This window comes from Cetorhinus maximus, chromosome 10 (assembly GCF_964194155.1).
Source record: "Cetorhinus maximus chromosome 10, sCetMax3.hap1.1, whole genome shotgun sequence".
NCBI lineage: Eukaryota > Metazoa > Chordata > Chondrichthyes > Lamniformes > Cetorhinidae > Cetorhinus > Cetorhinus maximus.
The window spans coordinates 122439077-122460480 of NC_135888.1; the positions used below are offsets into that span (position 1 = coordinate 122439077).

A 21404-nucleotide genomic window follows, 5' to 3' on the forward strand; every position below is an offset into this window, starting at 1 on the left:
CTCGTCTGTGGATGGGATTTCATGCTTCTTCTTAAGCCCACCAGGGCTCCTGGCCTGCCAGCCAACCTTAAGGTTGGACGGGCAGGTCCATTAATTATTTTAAGTGCTTTTTAAATGGCCTCAATAGGCTGTTGACAGGTCAGCGGGTGAGCAGCTGATTCAGCCTCGCCCCCGCCGACCTGAAAATGGAAATGACGTGGGGTGACGTTGGGAGCCGCCCAACGTCATCCCGTACCATTTTACGCGTTGGTGAGTGGGCCCCGCCCCCTCGCTCTAAGTTCTCATCTTGTCCCTTCCTATTTCTGTAACCCCCTCCAGCCTAGAACACCCACAACCTCAACCCCTGGGACAGCTGTGCTCCTTCAATTCTAGTCCCAATGATGTCTGTGCCTTCAGCTACAAAGGCCCTAAGCTCTGGAATTGCCTCCTTCAATCTTTCTGCCTCTTTTCTCCTTAGAACCTAACTCTTTGATCAAACTTTTGGCAGCTGCCTTAATATCTCAAGTGGCTTGGGATCAAATTTTATTTGATAACTTGGGATATTCTTATACATTAAAGGTACAAGTTCTTGAACTAATACAAGTCTTGTTGTTGTTAAATAATAAATGAGTACAACTTAAAAAAGTGTTATATGAACAACATTTTTGTTTCACCACACTAACCTGCATTAGATGGGGCTGCTGGCAGGATAACACGTGGTCGTGACCGAGCAGCACCAGTCATTAAGCCGGATTTTGCTCGTCCTCTGGCTCTGTTTCTTCGTCGCACTTGTAAACCTTGTCTAGAAATACTGCAGGGGAGAAAGAAAGAAAACATATGCTTTGTAAAATACATTCCCATTCATGCTGCTCGCCAGACATTATGGACTGAATAATATTTGGGAGGGGAGGGGTGCAAACGGCATGAAGCCGACCAACAACACGCCGAACAGCCCCGTGGCTATAAAGCACTGTGGGGCTCATTAACAAGGGCTGAGTGGGTCTTCCACCCCAGGGGTCTTGGGCCAGGGAGTGTTAGGGAGAGGGGCAGTGGGGGAGTGAGAGTGTGTTTAAGAGAGGGAGCAGGTAGGAAGGAAGGCAGGGGGGCGTTCAATCTAAGGGAGGCCGCCCCACAATCAGCAAAGGACAGCCTCTGAAGAGTGACCCCCTGTTCTTTCCCACCCTTTAACCCGTTGAGGTTAAAAATCAAGTTTCCCGCTCCTGCTCTGCTGTCCACACCAAATGTATTATGGTGTGGACAGCATATATTAGAGTCAATAGGATTGATAACAAGCCGATATTACCCTTAAATGGTCATTTTTAATATGGCGGGTGGCCGTGAGCTTGGGGGTGGGCAGGAAGGTGGTGGGATACGTGCCCAAGCCATTTTACGTGCCTCCACAGCAGGAAACACGCCTGCCGGGGGCATGTCAAATTCAGCCCTAAGACAAACTAACAAGTTTAATTGCTTCTGTATGTTTTTTTTATGCATTGGTTAACATTTGCATGAATTCCTGCGTGTTATTGTTATGCAGCCATGAAACTGTTTTTGACATAAGGTAGAAAGGAATTTACACCAAGGCATTAAAATAAAACAAAGAATAAATTAAATCCTTATGAGCCCAATAATTCCACTGATTTCACAGCAGCACTGCACATGGAGCACAGAGGGGAAGGTGATGTTAATCAACGTTCCCTCAATGCTGCTCAGCAACCCAAAACTCCCACGCTGGCTGTGCACAAGTTGGACCCTTTAAGCTATCATGCGTGCACAGCTGCACAAAAAGATTTAACTGGGCCGTGTACAGCAAAAAACGTTAGAGTGGATGTTGATGATAATCCTTGAAATTTTCTTTCTATGGCTAAGGCTTTCCGTTTTATTGTTGGTGCGGTTGAGGGTGGGGTGTTTGGAGGATTAAAGAAAACTCCAATAGGCGCAGTTTAGCCTGTGACTTGGATTGGTGGAATAAAGTTCAAATCTGCAGGTCTGTAGAGGGTGGGCAGGGGGGGAGAAAAAAATTGCTCTATTCACTACACAAAGTGACCAAGATGAGGTCTGAGAATCTTGTGCTATCAGAGTTGAGGTTTCAGTTACTTCACTTTGTGTTCATACATTGCTTTTTCACTGCAAAATTTCCTCTTTGTAACATGTAACTCTGGAAGATAATTTGCAATAATAATTATCAATTTCATAGAATCATGCCCACAAGGAGAACATTCAGCTTCTTGAATATGCGCCAGCTCTAAAAGCAATCAAGTTAGTCTCACTGCCTGGCTCTTTCCCCATATCCCTGCAATCTTTTCCCTAAGTACTTATCCCATTCTGTTTTGAAAGCTACTATTGAATCTCTTTCCACCACCCTATTTGGCCATGCATTCCACATCCTAACCACTCATCGCATAAAAATGTTTTATTCCAAGTGATCACAACAAACATTAATACCCCATTTACATAAGGGAATTGTAAATCTCTTTTCCAGAATGCAAAATTAGAATAGTTTAGAATGGTTTTAAAGACAGATGCATCCAATCATCTGACCAATTGACTCCCACCAAAAGCATTTATTGCTGCATTGATCAATTCCTTTAAAAAGGAACAGAAGAATGCCTGGCTTGAAACACCATTCAAAGTTCTGAGGATAAAAATAGAGTGGGATAATCAAACATTTTAACGATGGTGTCAGTGTTTTGGGATCATGAAAATATTGTCTTTCTTAATCTTTGCCCAGGTACTCATTTTGGCAAGTATGGAAGTGTTCAGCAAATCAACAGGAGATTGTGCTCTTCTGGGGTGTTTTATTGACAGTTGACTACCTTCCCAATGCTTACTGCCTAGGTTCACATGTGATAAGTGCATTAAAATGTGAAGTGCAATAACCAGACGGTTGATTATAGATTGATACTCCAGCTTGTGTTTACACCTCATCAGCCGCGAGGAGAAAGAGAGCTCAAAGTGATCTTTAACTACTTTCCTTTCCAATCTATACATTACCATGTTACATATTTACAAATACGAATCACTGGAAAGCAAATCAAAAAATGTATACAATTCTTTCAAGTTTTAGCATTTATAAATGTACAATGGACAAATTAGGGACTATGGTTTATGAAAGCATAAGCTACCTTTAATTTATCATTACTGACATTATTCACTGGTTATAGCTCACTCCAGTCTTTAAATATCAAGTCATAAAGCCACACCACTCAATGCTTTTTGTAGGGAATCATCACTGTACAATGTATGCCCTGTTATGGTATTTGCTTTCTGTTTGTTTTTCTGGAAGTCTTCTAGTAGCTTCCTTTAACAACAAGAACAAGGCTTTCACATTTCAAACTAACATTATGCATTTTTTTTTGCAAATTATTGTACCCTCTCAAAACTATGCATCAATCTTATTTTGATGTAATTTTCCACCACTGTTGGCTACAAAGTTCAGAAAAGTATTACATTTATTTGAGAAAAAGAAACTGACCTTGATCCTGGTTTTGTACAGTTAACTCCATGGGAGCCACTGATAGTGCTGCTAGTAGCTTCTGATGTTTGGTGGTTTAGAATCTCTGGTTCCTTTACGGCACCTTCAGACTGTACTTCCACTGTATGCTCACCGGTCAATGCTGTATTGCAAAGCTGTACCGGAAGGACCTGTTCCTCTGTTTGCACTGTGGGCGCTGTAGTTGGCTCATTGGGCCCAATGTGTATAGTTTGCTGCCAATTAGTTTGCATTGGTTGTTGTTCCTCCTCCCTTTGATCTTCTGAAGCTACACTTAGAAGCTGATTTACTGCCTGTGAACTTTCCAAACTGGACTGGGCTGTGTCCTTTGTGCCGAAAGACACATCTGCTGTTTCCTGTCCATTTAAAGAAAATAAGCTTTAAGAGTTTGTGAGGTAAAATCTATTCGTTAATATACACATATGTTTACTTCTGCTTGACAAACAATTTTTCAGAAAATTTTGCAATAGAGCGTACGGAAATAAAAAATTCTGTTCAATTGCTTAGATTGGAATATGTGGTAAACCAAAATATGAGCCCAGTCTCTAATTCCTGTATGAACTTCAGATAATCTTATGATGACCTAAACTACTAACAAATTGCAGAATAAAAAGATAGTGCGAGCTATTGCAATTTTCTGAAACTGTCCTGTCATTGTAACCACATTTATTAGCTTTAACCTAGTAGAACAAAATTCACATTTAGCTACAACGGAAATTTTGAGACCTCAGATTGTCTTGGCACATAAAAGCTACTTGGCTTTTTTTTTTAAGAGAAATTAATGTTCAAGCTGTTCTTCGCTCTGGCACCAAAACGCTAAAGGATATTAAAACTGATCGTGATTCTATTTAAATTTAAGAGCAAACAGTTCTAAGGGTATGAATTTCCCTTTTAAATGCACTCAAAATTAGAAAGGCCTCCTCTATTTGGAGATTTAGTGAATTTCAAAAGTTTCCAAATCCTTTAAATGAAAAAAACGTTTTTAATCCAGTACATTTATATAGTTCAATCTCTCAACCATCCATTGCCGTGAATGATCAATATAAAAACAGCTTCACTAATGTGTTAAAGAGTGGATTTTGAAAACTGGAAAAGTTTCAGTTGCTAGTTACAAATTCCTGAATTTGAAATAATCACATTTAGCACAAACAATTTTGGTAGGAAAAAAACATTTTGATGAGAAACAGGATGATAAATATACCTTACAATATACCTTGCTTTCCTTCTCTTGGTTACATTCCACGCGTACATTTAGTACCTGCAATTCCTTGCCCTGTTATAAACAAATCAAAATCAAAATTCTAATAGTCCACATGCAAAACGGGATTTCTTAGAAATGCAAGTTACTTAAACAATGCATCAGCTTCATCTCAAAGCCTATTTTTAGTATTGTAGACATATAAAATGTTTTATGAGGTATGCTTTCTCTCATCCGGCACCCCCCCCAACACTGTTAAACTCTCAACTTCAATTAACGATCACAAAAAGGAACCCACAAGGAGACACAGCTCTTTCTCAAAGGAAAGCTTTCAAAGGAAGAGGAGGCTGCAGGGCCGGTGGGGAGAAAGAGAGAAGAAGCTGCGGAGCCCTCAGTGGTGAAATAGAAGAGACTGCGGGGCCCTCAGTGGGGAGAGAGAGAGAAGAGGCTGCTGGGCCTGAGGGAGAGGCAAGAGACTGCGGGGTCCATAGTGGGAGAGAGAAGAGGCTGCTGGGCCCGAAGGAGAGAGAAGAGGCTGCAGGGAGGGTGCAGGGGGAGGTGCAAAGAGGCTGCTGGTGGGTATGTTTGTGTGAGAGGGTGAGAAAAAGTGTGTGTCAGAGAGGGGGAGGAAGAGAGTGTGTGTGCTTGAGATGGAAAGAGGAGACAGAGAGATAGATAGTGAGTGAGAGAGAGAGAGCGACTCTGCAAATGAGCATTATGACCTAGTGCCATAGCCCTGCCTTTTCCCCGTACTCCTGCACATTCTTTCTATTGAAATAATCATCTAATACGCTCTTGAATGTCTCAATTGAACCTGCCTCCACCACACTTTCAGGTAGTGCGTTCCAGACCTGAACCACCTGTTATGTGAAAGCGTTTTTTCTCACATTACATTTGCTTCTGTTGCAAATCACTTTCAATCTGTGCCCCCTCGTTCTTGATCCTTTTACGAGTGGGAACAGCTTCTCCCTATCTACTCTGTCCAACCCCGTCATGATTTTGAGCATCTCATGCTCAAATCTATCTTTGTAACTGAAGTTTCTCATCCCTGGAACCATTATTGTAAACCTCTTCTGCACTCTCTCCAATGTGTTCACATCCTTCCTATAACATAACACCCAGAACTGTACACAATACTCCAGCTGAAGTCTAACGAGTGTCTTATATAAATTCAGCGTAACTTCCTTGCTCTTGTACACTATGCCCCTATTAATAAAGCCGACACTATATGCTTTCTTAACTGCTCTCTCCACTTGTCCTCCCACCTTCAATGGTCTATGCACATGTACACCTAGGTCTTTCTGCTCCTGCACCTTCTTCAAAATTCCACCCCTTATTTTATATTATCTGTCCATGTTCTTCCTACCAAAATGCACCACCTCACACTTCTCCACAATGAACTTCATCTGCCACCTATATGCCCCCTCCACCAACTTGTCTATGTCCTTTTTACATCCTCCTCACAGTTTACAATGCTCCCAAGCTTCATATCATCCACAAACTTTGAAACTGTCCCCTGAACACCAAGATCTAGATCATTTATATCAAGAAAAGCAAGGGTCCCAATACGGACTTCTGGGGATCTCCACTACACACCTTCCTCCAGCCCGAAAAATATCCATTGACCATGGGGAGGTCATGTCTGACAAATCTGTTAGAATTCTTTGAGGAGGTAACGAGTAGGTTAGACAAAGGAGAGCCAATGGATGTTATCTACTTGGACTTCCAGAAGGCCTTTGACAAGGTGCCGCACAGGAAGCTGCTCAATAAGATAAGAGCCCATGGTGTTAGAGGCAAGGTACTAGCATGGATAGAAGATTGGCTGTCTGGCAGGAGGCAGAGAGTGGGGATAAGGGGGTCCTTCTCAGGATGGCGGCCGGTGACTAGTGGAGTACCGCAGGGGTCAGTGTTGGGACCACAACTTATCACTTTATCCATTAATGATCTAGATGAAGGAACTGAGGGCATCCTGGCTAAGTTTGCAGATGATACAAAGATAGGTGGAGGGACAGGTAGTATTGAGGAGGCGGGGAGGCTGCAGAAGGATTTGGACAGGTTAGGAGAATGGGCAAAGAAGTGGCAGATGGAATACAACGTGGGCAAGTGTGAGGTCATGCACTTTGGTAGGAAGAATAGAGGCATAGACTATTTTCTAAATGGGGAGAGAATTCAGAAATCTGGAGTGCAAAGGGACTTGGGAGTCCTAGTCCAGGATTCTCTTAAGGTTAACTTGCAGGTTGACGCGGTAGTTAGGAAGGCAAATGCAATGTTGGCATTTATTTCGAGAGGACTAGAATATAAAAGCAGGGATGTGCTGCTGAGGCTTTATAAGGCTCTGGTCAGACCACATTTAGAATATTGTGAGCAATTTTGGGCCCCGTATCTCAGGAAGGATGTTCTGGCCCTGGAGAGGGTCCAGAGGAGGTTCACGAGAACGATCCCAGAAATGAAAGGCTTAACATATGAGGAACGTTTGAGGACTCTGGGTCTATACTCGATGGAGTTTAGAAGGATGAGGGGGGATCTGATTGAAACTTACAGAATACTGAAAGGCCTGGATAGAGTGATCGGGGGGAAGATGTTTCCATTAGTAGGAGAGACTAGGACCCGAGGGCACAGCCTCAGAGTAAAGGGAAGACCTTTTAGAACAGAGATGAGGAGAAACTTCTTTAGCCAGAGAGTGGTGAATCTATGGAATTCATTGCCACAGAGGGCTGTGGAGGCCAGGTCATTGAGTGTATTTAAAACCGAGATAGATAGGTTCTTGATTGGTAAGGGGATCAAAGGTTACGGGGAGAAGGCGGGAGAATGGGGTTGAGAAACTTATCAGCCATGATTGCATGGCGGAGCAGACTCGATGAGCCAAATGGCCTAATTTCTGCTCCTATGTCCTATGGTCTTATTACTCTCTGCTTCCTATTTTTCAGCCAATTTTGTATCCATATTGCTACTGTCCCTTATGTTCCATGAGCAATAACTTTTCTCACAAGTCTGTTGTGTGGCACTGTATCAAATGCCTTTTGAAAGTCCATGTACACGTCAATAGCATTACCCTCATTGACCTTTTCTGTTACCTCTTCGAAAAACTCCAGCAAATTAGTTAAACATGATTTCCCCTTTAGAAATTGATGCTGGCTCTTTCTTATCAACCCACATTTTTCTATGTAACTCCTAATTCTATCCCGAATAATTGTTTCTAGAATCTTGCCAACCACTAAAGTTAAACTGACTAGTCTGTAATTGCTGGGCTTATCCTTACAACCTTTTTTGAACAAGGGCGTAATGTTTGAAATTCTCCAGTCCTTTGGCACCTTCCCGGAGTCTAGGGAAGCCTGAAAAAATATGGCCAGTGCCCTTGCAATTTCTGCTCTCCTTTCCTTCCTTCGATGCATCTAGTCCGGTCCCAGTACCTTGTCAGCTTTAAGTGCCGACAGTCTTTTCAACACTTCCCCCTTATCAAATCTGAACCCTTCTAGTGACAGAATTTTCCCGTCTGTCACCATGGCCTGGGTAGCATCTACCTCCTTGGTAAAGACATTTAATAAGAGCTTGAATAGCAGAGGATGGCTTTTTATTTTTGTTCAACAAGTTGTTTCTATTCATACCTCAACATTTTTCTTTTGAAATTCATGTTTAATGTTGTGCCAAACCTTGCCTTTCGAAATTTGCTCATCAGCCCCTTGAGTAAGAGAATAATGGAAACCTGGTTCCCCCCATGTGAAAAGGTTGGACAAGTCTGATCTAAAGTGAATGAATGCTCTGAACTAGAGAGAAATTTATGATGGAGCTACAAAATGTATATGCTCTAGGAAACAAATTTGTTAGAAAACCACCTCATCTTTAGTCCAAGCAATAAATTATTCTAAGATCATCATATATATAGGGAAGTTTCTGGTTTACAAAAAGATCAGCCGAGGTCCAGTTTCAAAGATGGTCATTTTCATTGAAGCCAGCTTTTGTTTACTCCCAGGTGTTCCTGGTGCCTCTGCTGCGAGCAAAACTAGATTTAACCATTGTCAAATATGTTATTAAATTACCTTTGGAATCCATTTCCCCCCCAGCCACTTTCCACAATTTGGACACTGTGGGGGCTTGTGCCTTGTGACATAGGTAAATAAACAGTTTGGATTTGGACAACTGCCACGGCCTCTTCGTGTATAGGTTGTCTTCTGGGCAAAGATAGACTGCACAAAACAAAAAGGATTTCAAAAAACACAATTATTAGTTTCACAACATTCACAGAAACTTTTTTTGGACATTTCCAAATTCAAAAACAATGAGTAAACATAAATGTGCTGTGCCACAGAGTGACTGGATGTCTCAGTCCTGCTCCTTATAAGCTTTGTTTAAATAAAATTGTTGTGTAGGATTGGCACATTAATATATCTTTGCTTAAATATGTTTTTCTCCCTACATCTTGTTGAACCAATGAGTTAAATACGTCTAGTGACAAAACCAATTCTGGTAACAATGAGAAGGGAAAATGTAAAAATATACTTGGACTGTGAAATTCAAGCATTTGAACTTTCAAGAGTCCTTTGTCCTGGAATGATTCAGTCTTAAACACAGCACTTTCCCAAAAAGTATTTCTTCTTCCGATAGGCTCGATAAAGGCATTCAAAAGGGAATTAGATTATCTGAAAAGGGAGAATATGCAGGGCTACAGGGAGGAGGTAGGTGAGTGGCACTAGGTGAATTGCTCTTTCAGATCAATTGGGGGAGGCAGTGGCATAGTGGTATTGTCACTAGACTGGTATTCTAGTGACCCAGGGTAACGCTCTGGGTACCAGGGTTCAAATCTCACCATGGCAGATGGTAAAATTTGAACTCAATAAAAATCTGGAATTAAAAGTCTGATGATAACCATGAAATCATTGTTGATTGTCGTAAAAACCCATCTGGTTCATTAATGTCCTTTAGGGAAGGAAATCTGCTGTCCTGGTCTGGCTTACATGTGAGTCCACAGACTCTTAAAATGCCTGCAACACCCACATCCCATGAATGAAAAGAGCCAACAAAGACACAACGGGCTGAACGGCCTTCTTTTGTGCTGTAACCATTCTGTGATTCTGTTTACAACTCAATAACTATGTTCCGTATCATACTGAGCCATTCAAGCCAGATACAGAGAAAACAAATTAAAAAGAGAAGAAAACTCCAGAGGCTAGAAATCAGAAAAGAAAAACAGAAAATGCTGGAAAGCTCAGCACGTCAGTCAGTATTTGAGGAGCAAATGGACAAATTAATAACTAACCAATAACCTTCATCAGAAGTATGATTTTTTTAAAAATCACAAGCTGGTGCCCTTCCCCTGAAGCGGAGCTGTTCACACCAAGCATGGTCCAAGAAGAATAAGTGCACTGAAATTTACATTATAAATGTCTCCTTTAAATGACATTATAACACTGAAAATCATGGTCAAAGCATATACTTTTCCTTAATCTCACAAATTGAAGATCAGAGTCTTTTTCAGAAAATAGGAGATACATGCATTTGAGTGAGGGGACGCTGAATCCAGCTATAAGCTATGCTGATCTGCTACCAGGAGTTATTTTTTACCTTTACGAGGGATGAACAAATGATTGAGATTTCCTAGACTAGCTATGCCAAGCAGGTTTCAGTTCAGTTGCTTTGTTTTGGTTCCAGTATAGGTTTGGAAAAAGGATTTTAAATGCAATGTTTACATTATATACCTCATGTTAAAATTTAGCTGAATGCACTGATGCTAATGGTACTAGGAGCAGAGGAAAGTGAAACGCTGCATGGACATTTGTTCAAATTTACAACTTGCTACCACAAGAAGCGATTAAGGCAAATAGCTTAGATACTTTCAAAAGGAAACAAGGTTATTACAAATGGGAAAAGGGAATAAAAAGACTTGCTGAAAGGGTGAGATGAGGCAAATGGAATTGAAGGAGACTTGCACCAAGTATAGACACCAGCACAGAATAGCTGGCCTGTAATTATATGTAGCTTACCAAGGAAAACCAGCCCATTAGAGTTTTCTAGTTATGGTTGTATTTATGTATTCTCTATAAGTATACAACAAACTAATATCCTAGTCTGAGGGTAATCTCAATTAAGTGACACTGGTAGCATGTCAAGATGTTTACTCCAGTAAATATACACGACTGCAAATAGGGCAACTGCCAAACTTTCAGGTCATGCAAACTGCAAGGGCAGATTATTCAAATACAGTGTTACAGTTTTTCGGTTATAAAAGGTACAATGTGCATTAACAGAGGCTGCTGCCAAGAGAGAAATTGTACTTTAAAAAGCTGAAAATATAATAGGATGATCTTACAAAGTTTGTTACATACTTATATTCAAATATAGTTTAACCAAGGTATAGTATAATTCGAGTTCTGACCTTTTTTGCAGGAGCTGTTGATTGCTTGCTCGTCAGTGGTAACATTAGGAACTGGGTGGTCGATGCTGGAACATTTTCTCCCAAGTCCTTATGGAGAAAATTAATTCATGCTATCACTTCTTTATAAAGACATATAAACAGGGATCATTCAAATTATACTTTACTAATTTCCATCATACATTCATGCTTTTTGTGCAAGTAGGTCAGTAAAAAAAAAGGTTTCTTCCTGAATTTGGCTCAAAAACCCTTAAAATCCCCATTGTCGCCCTCCCTAAAATCTGGTGTAGCAATGTGCTTGACGACCACTTAAGTACTTCTGAAGTGTAGTCACTGTTGCCTTATAGGGAAATGCAACAACCAATTGTATGCAGTACACATGTCACATGTGCTTCTCTGGGCCCCAATTTACTACATTAAAAAAAAATGAGACTCAATTTTCTGTACAGATAAATACATTCTAGTCTAGCAGGTTCTAGGAAATTGAGGGTGAAAATAGTTTTAAAAATCACTTATAGTTCAAATCCAAAGGCTGGCCGTGCCAAAAAATTCTGATTGCTAAATTATCAGTAAAGATTAAGGTCACTAGGACTGGAGACCTGGAACAAGTCACACAATTCCATCTTCAGTTTCTAATTTTTAAAAATTCATTCATGGGATGTGAGCATCGCTGGCAAGGCCAGCAGTATTGCTCACCCTAATTGCCCTTGATAAGAAAGTGGTGGCGAACTGCCTTCGTGAACTGCTGCAGTCCAGTCCGCCTTCGTGAACTGCTGTAGTATAGGTACACAGTACTGTTAAGAGTTTCAGGATTTTGACCCAGTCACAGTGATGGATGAAGGAGTTAGACTAAAAGTGATGCTTATAAGGTAAGATACTTATGAAAAATTGGCTCGAACAAATTTGCAATTATATTGGGTCTTTCTACAGTCAATGATGTATATTTGATGTGCATTTACTGTTACAGTGTAGGGAAATGTGGTGGCCAGTCTGATGTGTAATAATGAATAGATAAATGTTTTTTGTAACGGTGATGTTGAGACATGAACTCCCCTGCTCATCTTGAAAAGTGCTAGCGTAGGTGAAGGCTCGGTTTAACATCTCATGCAAGAAACATCTCAAGACAGTCCAGCACTCACTCAGTACTGTACTGAAGGGCCAGCCTAAATTATCAACTCAAGGCTCAGGATTAGAAAATGATATTGAACCCTACAAACTTTGTTGCACAACTCCCAGTAACTGGGAACATAGCAAAATGGGCAGAGATCTGGACACAAATTATCCACCTGGTTTATAAACTAGTGATGTGATTGTTGAGCAGCAATTGCAATGTCATATTTTAAATGCTTTTTCTAATTTCATAACAATTTCTATCTGAAGGATACTACAAAGAACCCAGACAGCAGCTACCATAAATTAAAAAGTAAAGCAGGTATATGCTCCTCAGAAACGGAGAGCCACTGCAGTTAGGTGGACAGCACAGCTTTCACACAGATCTCCCAGAAGTATGCCAATGGAGGAAAGAGCTTATGTCTTTTTTTTAAGTTTTCTCTTATTTAGAGAATGTCCCACCAGTAGAGCTGTACTAGCCAAACAATAACCAAGATGCAGGAAAGCCTATCTAGGACATATGCTATTCTGTCACTTCAACTGCATAAATACTAGAGTTAAAGACAGATCTTCCACTTATGTAGCACCTTTCACGGGCTGAGGACATTCCAATGCATTGACGACACTGAAGTATTTCTGAAGTGTAGTCCCTGTTGTATTATGGGAAAATGCAACAACCAACTGTAGGTGTAACAGGGTCGTGGAAAAAAATCATAATCATATGACCTCAGCTGGAGCGAAATCATCCAAAAACACATCAGTTTCCACAAGTATGCTGACCAACACAGCTCTTCCTCACCGCCTCTCCATTGTCTCTAAATTGGCACACTACTTTTTCAACATCCAGTATTGGATGAGCATAAATTTCCTCCAACTAAATATTAGGCATTTGAAGCCACTGTCTTTATCCCCACTACAAACTTCGCTCCTTAGCCACTGGCTCTGGCTCTCTCTCTGGCAACTGTCTGAGGCTGAACCAGGCTGTTCGTACCCATGGTGTCATATCTGACCACAGATAAGCTTTCAACCACATATCTACGGCATCACTAAGACCGCCTATTTCCACTTCTGACAATGCCTGACTCTGCCCCACCTAGGTTCACCTGCTTCTGAAATCTTCATCCATACCTTTGTTACTAAACTTGATTATTCCAATGTACTTCCAGTCCTCCATAAAACTTGAGGTAATCCAAAATTCCGCTGTCCACGTCCTAACTCACTTCAAATCCATTCGTCCGTTGCCCGTGCTTGCTGACTTACACTTACACCCGGTAATTTCTGAATTTTAAAATATTCATCTTTGTTGTCAAACCTCTCCATGACCTTCCCCTCCCTACCTCTGTAATCTTCTCCAGGCCCACATCCCTCCAAGGTACCTGTGCTCCCATTGAACATTTCTGATTTTAATTGCTACACCATGGATGACTGTGTGGTGAGGTGAATTCCCTCTGTAAACTTCTCTGCCTCTACAGCGCTTTCCTCCTTTTAAGACAGTTCTGAAAACCTACCTCTTTGATCAAGCTTTTGGTCATTTGCTCTAATGTCTCCTGTTGTGGCTCAGTGTCATATTTTGTTTTATAATTCCCCTGTGAAGTCCTTGAGATGTGTTATTACATTAAAGGTGTTATATAAATGCAACTTGCTGCTGCTTGTGGAAGGCATTAATTCCACTTGGTCCTTATACTTACGGTTCACTTTCAATCTAAAAACATCTGTTAGCAATCTCAGTGTATTACTTTGAGATGTGAGGAGTGGACAAAGCAAATTCAGTTTCCTACCTGTTTGTTATCAATGCCAACAGCCTGTCCTAGAGCTTTATGAGGAGAAGTGAGACTTCCTGTTGGCTGACTCTGATTTGACAATACTGCTATCACAGAATTAGGCTCCATAGTTTGCTGGTTGGTGCAGCTGGCAACACTTTCTGAGGCATCACTGCCTGTACCTATCAAGGTTCCTTCAATGACAACACAAGGGGAGTCATAAGGATGAGTTAATTCTAAAGAAGTCTCATTGGTGACCAGTTCTCCTGCCACTTTATCATCTCCCGAATTGGAAAATTGAGACAGCATCTCCGACGTAACAATCTCCTGCATTGTTTCGGTGTGAATGAAAGCTTCATCGGTAATTCCATCAATGGCGATGCTCTCCTCGGTACTATCAATATGGCCAGAGTCTGTAAGTGTGCTACTAACTGTAAAGAGGCTTTGTATAGTGTCATGGGTAAGAGTCTGCCAGGTGGCATTGCCTTCACCTCCCCTCTGTGTGGGAGACTGTGCCAGCTGCTGACCATTTCCATCTCCAGATAAATTAGAAGTGGGAATTATAATATAACTGGAACGAGGAAGAATTTTGCGGAATCCTGGAATATCAGCTGGAGGGACACCAGTTGATGCACTGGTTAGATTATCACTCTGTAGAGAGAAAAAAAGAACACAATGTGAGTGCAACCCATTTATACAGCATTTTGGTTAAATTCAAAAACCAATATAAAGAGGCTAAGTCTCCACTTTTGCTAGAAATAATTTATTATACTAATGCCAATAACATGCTGGAGAGCACAGCTGATAAATGTTATTTAGGTGCAATCGCTTGCAAGTTAGGCATCAGACTAAGAGGCCCAGATGACATCACACAGAAAAAGGCTAAATAATATGTTGTTATTTCAACCTAAGGCTAAAGTCTTGAGTACTTTAGTGATATTTTTCTTCAGTTAGATATAGCTTATTTTAATAAGAAATAGACATATTCAGGTTCATCTTTTTGTTGACAGCATTTCTTTTTTAAGTACAGATGGAGACACCCAATACTTTGGGTTGCTGACGTATGATGACACCAGCACAATGGCTGAAATAAATCTCTGCAAAGTGAATCTAGAAATAATTTTTAATTATGGATAAATACAATCCAGTAAATGCCACAGTTTCTAAATTACTTGCTTTGAGCCAAGTAATAGTTAAATATTTCAATTCATTGTAAAATTAAGTGATTGAAGGTGGACAGTTGGAGTTAACATCACAACCTGATGAAATGTTGAAAAAGTTGTTTTATGCCAATCACTATCGTTAGAGAGGGAAACTAACATGATTGTAATTTTAGAACTCTTCTATACTCAGCAGGTATGTTTACATGTTGCTGAGCTCACAGGCTAGAGGTCTTTCATTCTATTTGCCTCTCATTTAAAATCTTTGCTGTGTACTGCCCTCTCAAGCTCAAGTTTCTCACTGAAATCTCCTCCTTTAGCCTCTGTACCTGGAGACTCCATCAGCTTGGTGACTTCAAAAGTACTATTGGATACCCTTAGTTCCCTCCTATAATTTCTTTATCCTCCCACTCATTCTTCCTCCACAGAAACTCCCCTAACCACAGCTACCCCCTCAGTCTCATGATCACTCGTGGTCTTTCCACTACAGATGCTTTGATCATTGGCCAGGTTGTCTCTGGCCACTTCCTCCCATGCTCCCCAACCATTACATAATTTATTAATTCCATTTGCCCATGAAAGAGAAGGAAATGTAAAAAGACAATTATTGCAGTTTACTCTTACACGCTTTGGCACCACTGGATGCTGAACGATTGCCGACCCTCTTAGGAGGAGAGAAGGGGTTTAATAGGGAATCTTATAAAAGAAATTAAAGGCAGAAAAATATTTTAACCTGCCCTTCTACCCATGGCAGCTAGAAAAGAAAGCTTTTACCGGATCTATTCCTTCTTTTTCCAGCTTTGCCTTTTCAAGGTAAATACCCTTTTCAGCAACGCTGAGCCGCCTCCAGCTTTCACTGATTTTCTTGTTTATCTCAGACCGGGGCAAATTCGGAAAGTCTTGTTGCACTTTTAAATGAGTATCATAATAGTATAGTAAATATGCTGGCCTGAAACAAACAAATGACAGTTTAAAGCACAATTTCCATGCAGCTCATTGGTATTAACAAAAATAGCAGAAGTTTAGTAAAACTGTTGTCATTTCAGTGACTGGTTCCATTCTTATCAATATAATCATAATCAGAGAACCACTTGCAATAGCATCTCTTCTTACATTATTACTTATGGCGTCCCCCGAAGTCCAATCCTTAGTCCACTCCTATCTCTCATCTAAATGCTGCCCCTTGACGACATTATTTGAAGGCACAATGTTAGGTTTTACATGTATGCTGATGACACTCAGCTCTACTTCCCACAACTTCTCTTGCCTCCTCTACTGTTGCTAAATTATCAGATGATTTATTCGATATCCAGTACTGGGTGAGCAGTTAACTCCTTCAAATATTGGGAAGTCTGAAGCCATCATTCTCCATCAGTCCTCCAAACTCCAGTCCCTAGTCATTGACTCCATCCCTCTTCCTGGCAACAGCCTGAGATTAAGTCAGTCTGTTCGCAATCAGGGTGTCACATTTGATCCAGAAATGAGCTTTAGACCTCAAATTCATGCCATCACCTCCTTTTTCCAACTCTGGAGTAATGCCTGACTTCGCCCGTCTCAGCTCAGCTGCCCTCATTCATGCCACTGTTATCTCTAGACTTGACTACTCCAATGCAATCCTTGCTGGTCTGCCGTATTCTACCCTCTGTAAACTTGAGGTCATCCAAATCTCTGCAGACCATGCCTTAACTCACAGCAAGTCCCATTTCCCTATCACCCCTGGGCTCACTGACCTACAATGTCTCCTGGTTAAGTAACAGCTTGATTTTGAAATTCTCATCCTTGTCTTCAAATCCATCCAAGGTCTCACACCTCCCTATCTTTGAAACCTGCTCCTGCCCCACAGCCCTCCGAGATACCTGTGTTCCTCTAAACCTGGCCCCTCAAGCACCCCTGATTTTAGTCACTCCACCATTGGTGGCCATGTCTTCAGTTGCCTGGGCCCCAAGCTCTAGAACGCCCTCCCTACACTTCTCTGCCTCACTACCTTGCTTTCTTCCTCAAATACACTCCTTAAAATTGCCCTCTTTGACCTAGCTTTTAGTTATCTGACCTAATATCTCCTTATGTCGATCAGTGTCACACTTTGTTTTATAATGGTCCTTTGAGGTGCCTCGGGACATTCCATTACATTAAAAGCATTGTATAAGTTGTAGTTGTTGGGAGAAGGTCAGGTACACCCACTATGAAGTTATCTCACAAATGAAACAATTTTGAGACAAAATCAAATTTTAAAATACTATTTAAAACAAGACCATTCATCAAAAATACAGATGCATTTTTACAAATTCTCTTTCATAGGCCAAAATGCCTTTTCCATGTCTTGACTTTTGTGAATCTTGGCTGACTTGTTTCTCCTTTAATTACAAAGACCTTATCACTGTCTCAGTTGAAATTCATTTAATCAGCAGACTAGGGATTGACCTTGGTACTTTACTGGTTTCTATACATCAGCTTCTTACTGGATAAATTTGCCAAGCAATAATAGCCGCAAGACTTCTAAATAAAGATGAAGTTTTGTGTCAGACCAACAAAAAGACTTAAAATATGATGAGGGTTTTTATCTAAATACATATTACAAATAGCTTCAAAAACAAGCTACATGGCTATCAAATCAGAAAATATTGTAAAGTTCTATATGCATTGCTATTTTGTCAAACACAATACTGGCATTTCCCACTCAAGTCTGTGAACCATAGAATTTTTCAACATAAAACCAAGCCCAGTCAGCCCATCATTCCTGTGCTAGCTCTCTGAAAGAGCTATCTACTCAGTCCCATTCCTCCGCTTTCCACCCCAGCTTATCCATTTCCCTTTACAAGTTATTATGGATTCCAATGGTTCTGATAGCCTGTTCCACAACCAAACAATGCTTTGGGTAAAAGAAAATTCTCCTAACATTGCTTTGTTATTTTGATGATCTTAAAAACTTATGCCCTCTAGTTATTGATTCATCTACTGATAGAAAATGGCCCAGATCTTCTGGTCTGCGGGAATGCTGGGGCGATCGCCGATGACTGAGAAGACTGTTGCACCCCCCACTTTTTACTTCCTTCCAGCTGGGACTTCCGGGTGGGTGAGTGAGTGGGCAGTTAGTCGGGTCAGGGTGGGTAGGTAGTTGAGTTGGTGTGGGTTCTGTGCATGGCAGTCAGGTCGAGGGGTTGAGTTACGCTGTTAATCATTGAGTTACACCAAAGGCCAACAGTGTAACAATTCGAGGGTATCTGGTTAAGTAGCACTTTCCTAGTCCAAGCTTCCAACACTGAGATCAAAGAGACATTCGTGGAGTTCCAGGACAGTGCAAATCTGCCCTACAGAAGTTTCAACTTCCCGGGCAATTACAGTGCGTGTGTCTTAACTTCTGATTGGTCCTAAAGCATAACAATACAGACGCCTCAACATTCGCCACTGTTAGCAATGGAAGATCTGGTCCGTTATTTTTTCTCGAATTGTAAAACCTTTTATACTTTCTGAACACTTTGATCAGATCTCCCCTTAACCTTTCCTGTTCTAATTAAAGTCCTGCTGTTTCCATGATCTCTCCTCATAATTAACACTCCTCATCCTTGATATCAACTAAATGAGTCTCTTTTACAACCTCTCCAGGACCTTGACATCCTTCCTAAAATGAGATATTTAAACAGTAGCCTAAATGATTTGTACAGGTGTAGCATTGCCTCACTGCTATTTTATTTTATATTGCTAGGATCCCATGTGCTCTTTTGTTTACAGCCAATCAGGCTCTAGTTCCCATTTAAAAATTTGAAAATCTGAATCACAAAGACTCCTGGCTCCTCTACTATTTAAAGTTTTAAATAGTATAGTAATAGTCTACTACTATCTTCCCCTACTCTTCTTTCCAAAATGTATCACTTCACATTTCTGCTCAAGACAATGTGGCTGGGAAATGCACAGATGGTTAACTTCAAAAAAAGTACGGCATGACAATGTCATAGAATAATCAATCCACTGTACAATTAAGCAGTTTGTGATCATATTTAGAAAGAGTTTATTTTTAAAAAAAATATGTAAGAACTTCATTTCTGTTTTTAAATTACATAAAGTGCCCCAATTCAGTGCTATAGATCATAAACCAGACTGATCGCATCCATGGTCACCCAAGTGGAAAGCACAAATATTTCCCAAGGTCAGACCAAATCTGGAAGCACCATATGCAAGTGTCTTTGAACATCTGCCAGTATTACTACGGTAAAGACTGATCCTATGACTTCTGGAGAAGCATAGTACTAGCCATTCAACTCATCGCATCTGTGCTAGCTCTCTGAAAGAACTATCCAATTTGTTCCATTCTTTTGCCTTTTCCCATCACTTTTCTATTTTCATATATATATCAACTTCATTTTTTTAAGATATCATGGATCCTATTCTCACTAGTTTCTCCTATCCTCTAGTTTTGTTATTGAATAACCCTTGCATTTGTGTCCTCTGTTACCTTATTTACCACATCAGAATCCCTCATAATTTTGAAGAACTCATCAGATCTCCCACCTCACTTGGTTCTAGTGAAGAGAGGACCATGTCATCTAGTCTCTCCTAATAACTCAAGCATCGCATCCCTAATACAATCTTCATATACTTTTTTCATTAGCCTCTCCATGGTGTTTGCATCCCCCTGAAGGTAGGGCATCAAAAGCTAGACAACATTCTAGTTCTGGCCCAATCAGTAATTTTATTTAGGTTTATCGGATTAAAATGATTTCTGCATCAATCTAAACTTCAATATATGTTCAATGTTTAAGAATCAACATTAAATGTGTGGACAGTGCTAGAATTCTCCAACATTACAACATATCATTTTGAAAAGCACAACTCTAATAGAAGCCTTACCGAGCTGTTAATAACCAAATGGATCAAACTGAAGCGAACTAGATCTGGACCCAGGCTGTTACTGAACCAAAGCAAATCACTGATGTAGGTACTATTATATGGCGATAAAGAAATTGAAGTGAGAAACTTTCACATGATGAAGTTAATCAAAGTAGTGTACTGCAGATGTCTTCAAAAGAATCCTAACTATCCAGATAATCACATCACTGCAGGAGTGCTGCGCAGAATATCTGCTCCTAGATTGCCTCCAATCAACAGGTTTAACCCATTAAAGATACAAACAGGATGATTGAGACACCACCACTAAATCAAACTTGACTATTTTAGGATATGTGAGATTTCCGATGAATCGTACCTTCTGCAGGATAAAGAAATGTTATTTACCTGGGCTTTTTGCCTTTTTTACCTCCATCCTCACTTTGTTCTTTCCATTTTTTTTTCTTTTTGGGTGGAAAGTTTTTTGTGCAGCTGTAACAGCCTTCAATTTCTTCTGTAACCAGTGTTATCTCTGCTCCATCATAGGGGGCATCCATTCCTTAAAGTAGAGGATACAGAAGATTAAAAACTATCTGCCCTAAAGTAAAATGCAACCGTTTGTAACCCATTGAGTACACACAAGAACACAAATAGGAGCATCAGTAGACCACATGGTTCATTGAGCCTGCTCCACCATTCAATACGATCATCACTGATCGTGGGCTTCAACTCCATTTTCCCGCCCACTCCCCATGTCCCTTAATTCCCTGAGACCAAAAAATTTGTCTATATCAGCCTTAAAATGCATTCAGTGATGGAGCATCCACAACCCTCTACTATAGAGAATTCCAAAGATTCCCCACCCTTGGCCCCTTATTCTGAGACTGTGTCCCTGTGTTTCAGATTCCCCAACCAGCAGAAACAATCTCTCAGTGTCCACCCTATTAAGCCCCTTCAGAATTTTGTACGTTTCAATGAGGTGGCCTCTCATTCTTCTAAACTCCAGAGAATACAAGTCCAATTTACTCAACCTCTCATCATAGGACCCCTTCATCCCAAGGATAAAATTTAGTGAACCTTTGCCATACCGCCTCCAATGCAAGTATATTCTTTCTTAAATGTGGAGACCAAAACTGCATGTGTTTGAGGCTCTAAACCAAACAAAATACTTTCAGATAAACAGATTGTTATATTAATATTCAATAGAAACAAGTGAGAGGCTGTATATTCAGTAGTCTCATTATTTAAAAAAGAATGAAAGAACTTCAAGAATTCCTGATGGGAAACATTGAATTGTAAAGTCATTTATTCAGTTCTGATCTACAAACTTATGAAGCCCCTTATTTGATATCAGCTCTAATCAACAAGGAACTTTAAGTGTCTCAAGAGATTGACACATTTTTGATCACCCGCTTATCGGGGTATCAGAGTATGAAAGCTTCAGGGCTAACTGTCCAGAGCGGAGGCTGATATCTTTCCAGTTACTCGACAAAGTAATGGTAAAATAGATTGAATATGG

General features: G+C 40.5%; 1 protein-coding gene across 5 annotated transcripts in view; it reads right to left on the reverse strand.

Annotated features, from left to right (window-relative positions):
• The window catches only part of hmgxb3 (HMG box domain containing 3), a 77034-nt gene that overhangs the window by 47189 nt on the left and 8441 nt on the right, over positions 1 to 21404 (reverse strand). For 3 of the 5 annotated variants that reach the window (XM_078551063.1, XM_078551062.1, XM_078551065.1), the window contains exons 2-9: positions 20294 to 20444; positions 15839 to 16013; positions 13923 to 14555; positions 11038 to 11124; positions 8705 to 8851; positions 4671 to 4742; positions 3452 to 3825; positions 663 to 790 (exon numbers count right to left, since the gene is read on the reverse strand). In XM_078551063.1, the coding sequence (XP_078407189.1) occupies positions 663 to 790; positions 3452 to 3825; positions 4671 to 4742; positions 8705 to 8851; positions 11038 to 11124; positions 13923 to 14555; positions 15839 to 16013; positions 20294 to 20442 (1765 nt within the window). In that variant the 5' untranslated portion in view covers positions 20443 to 20444. The remainder of the gene's footprint in view (positions 1 to 662; positions 791 to 3451; positions 3826 to 4670; positions 4743 to 8704; positions 8852 to 11037; positions 11125 to 13922; positions 14556 to 15838; positions 16014 to 20293; positions 20445 to 21404) is intronic. The other 2 variants (XM_078551066.1, XM_078551064.1) reach the window with 1 other exon arrangement.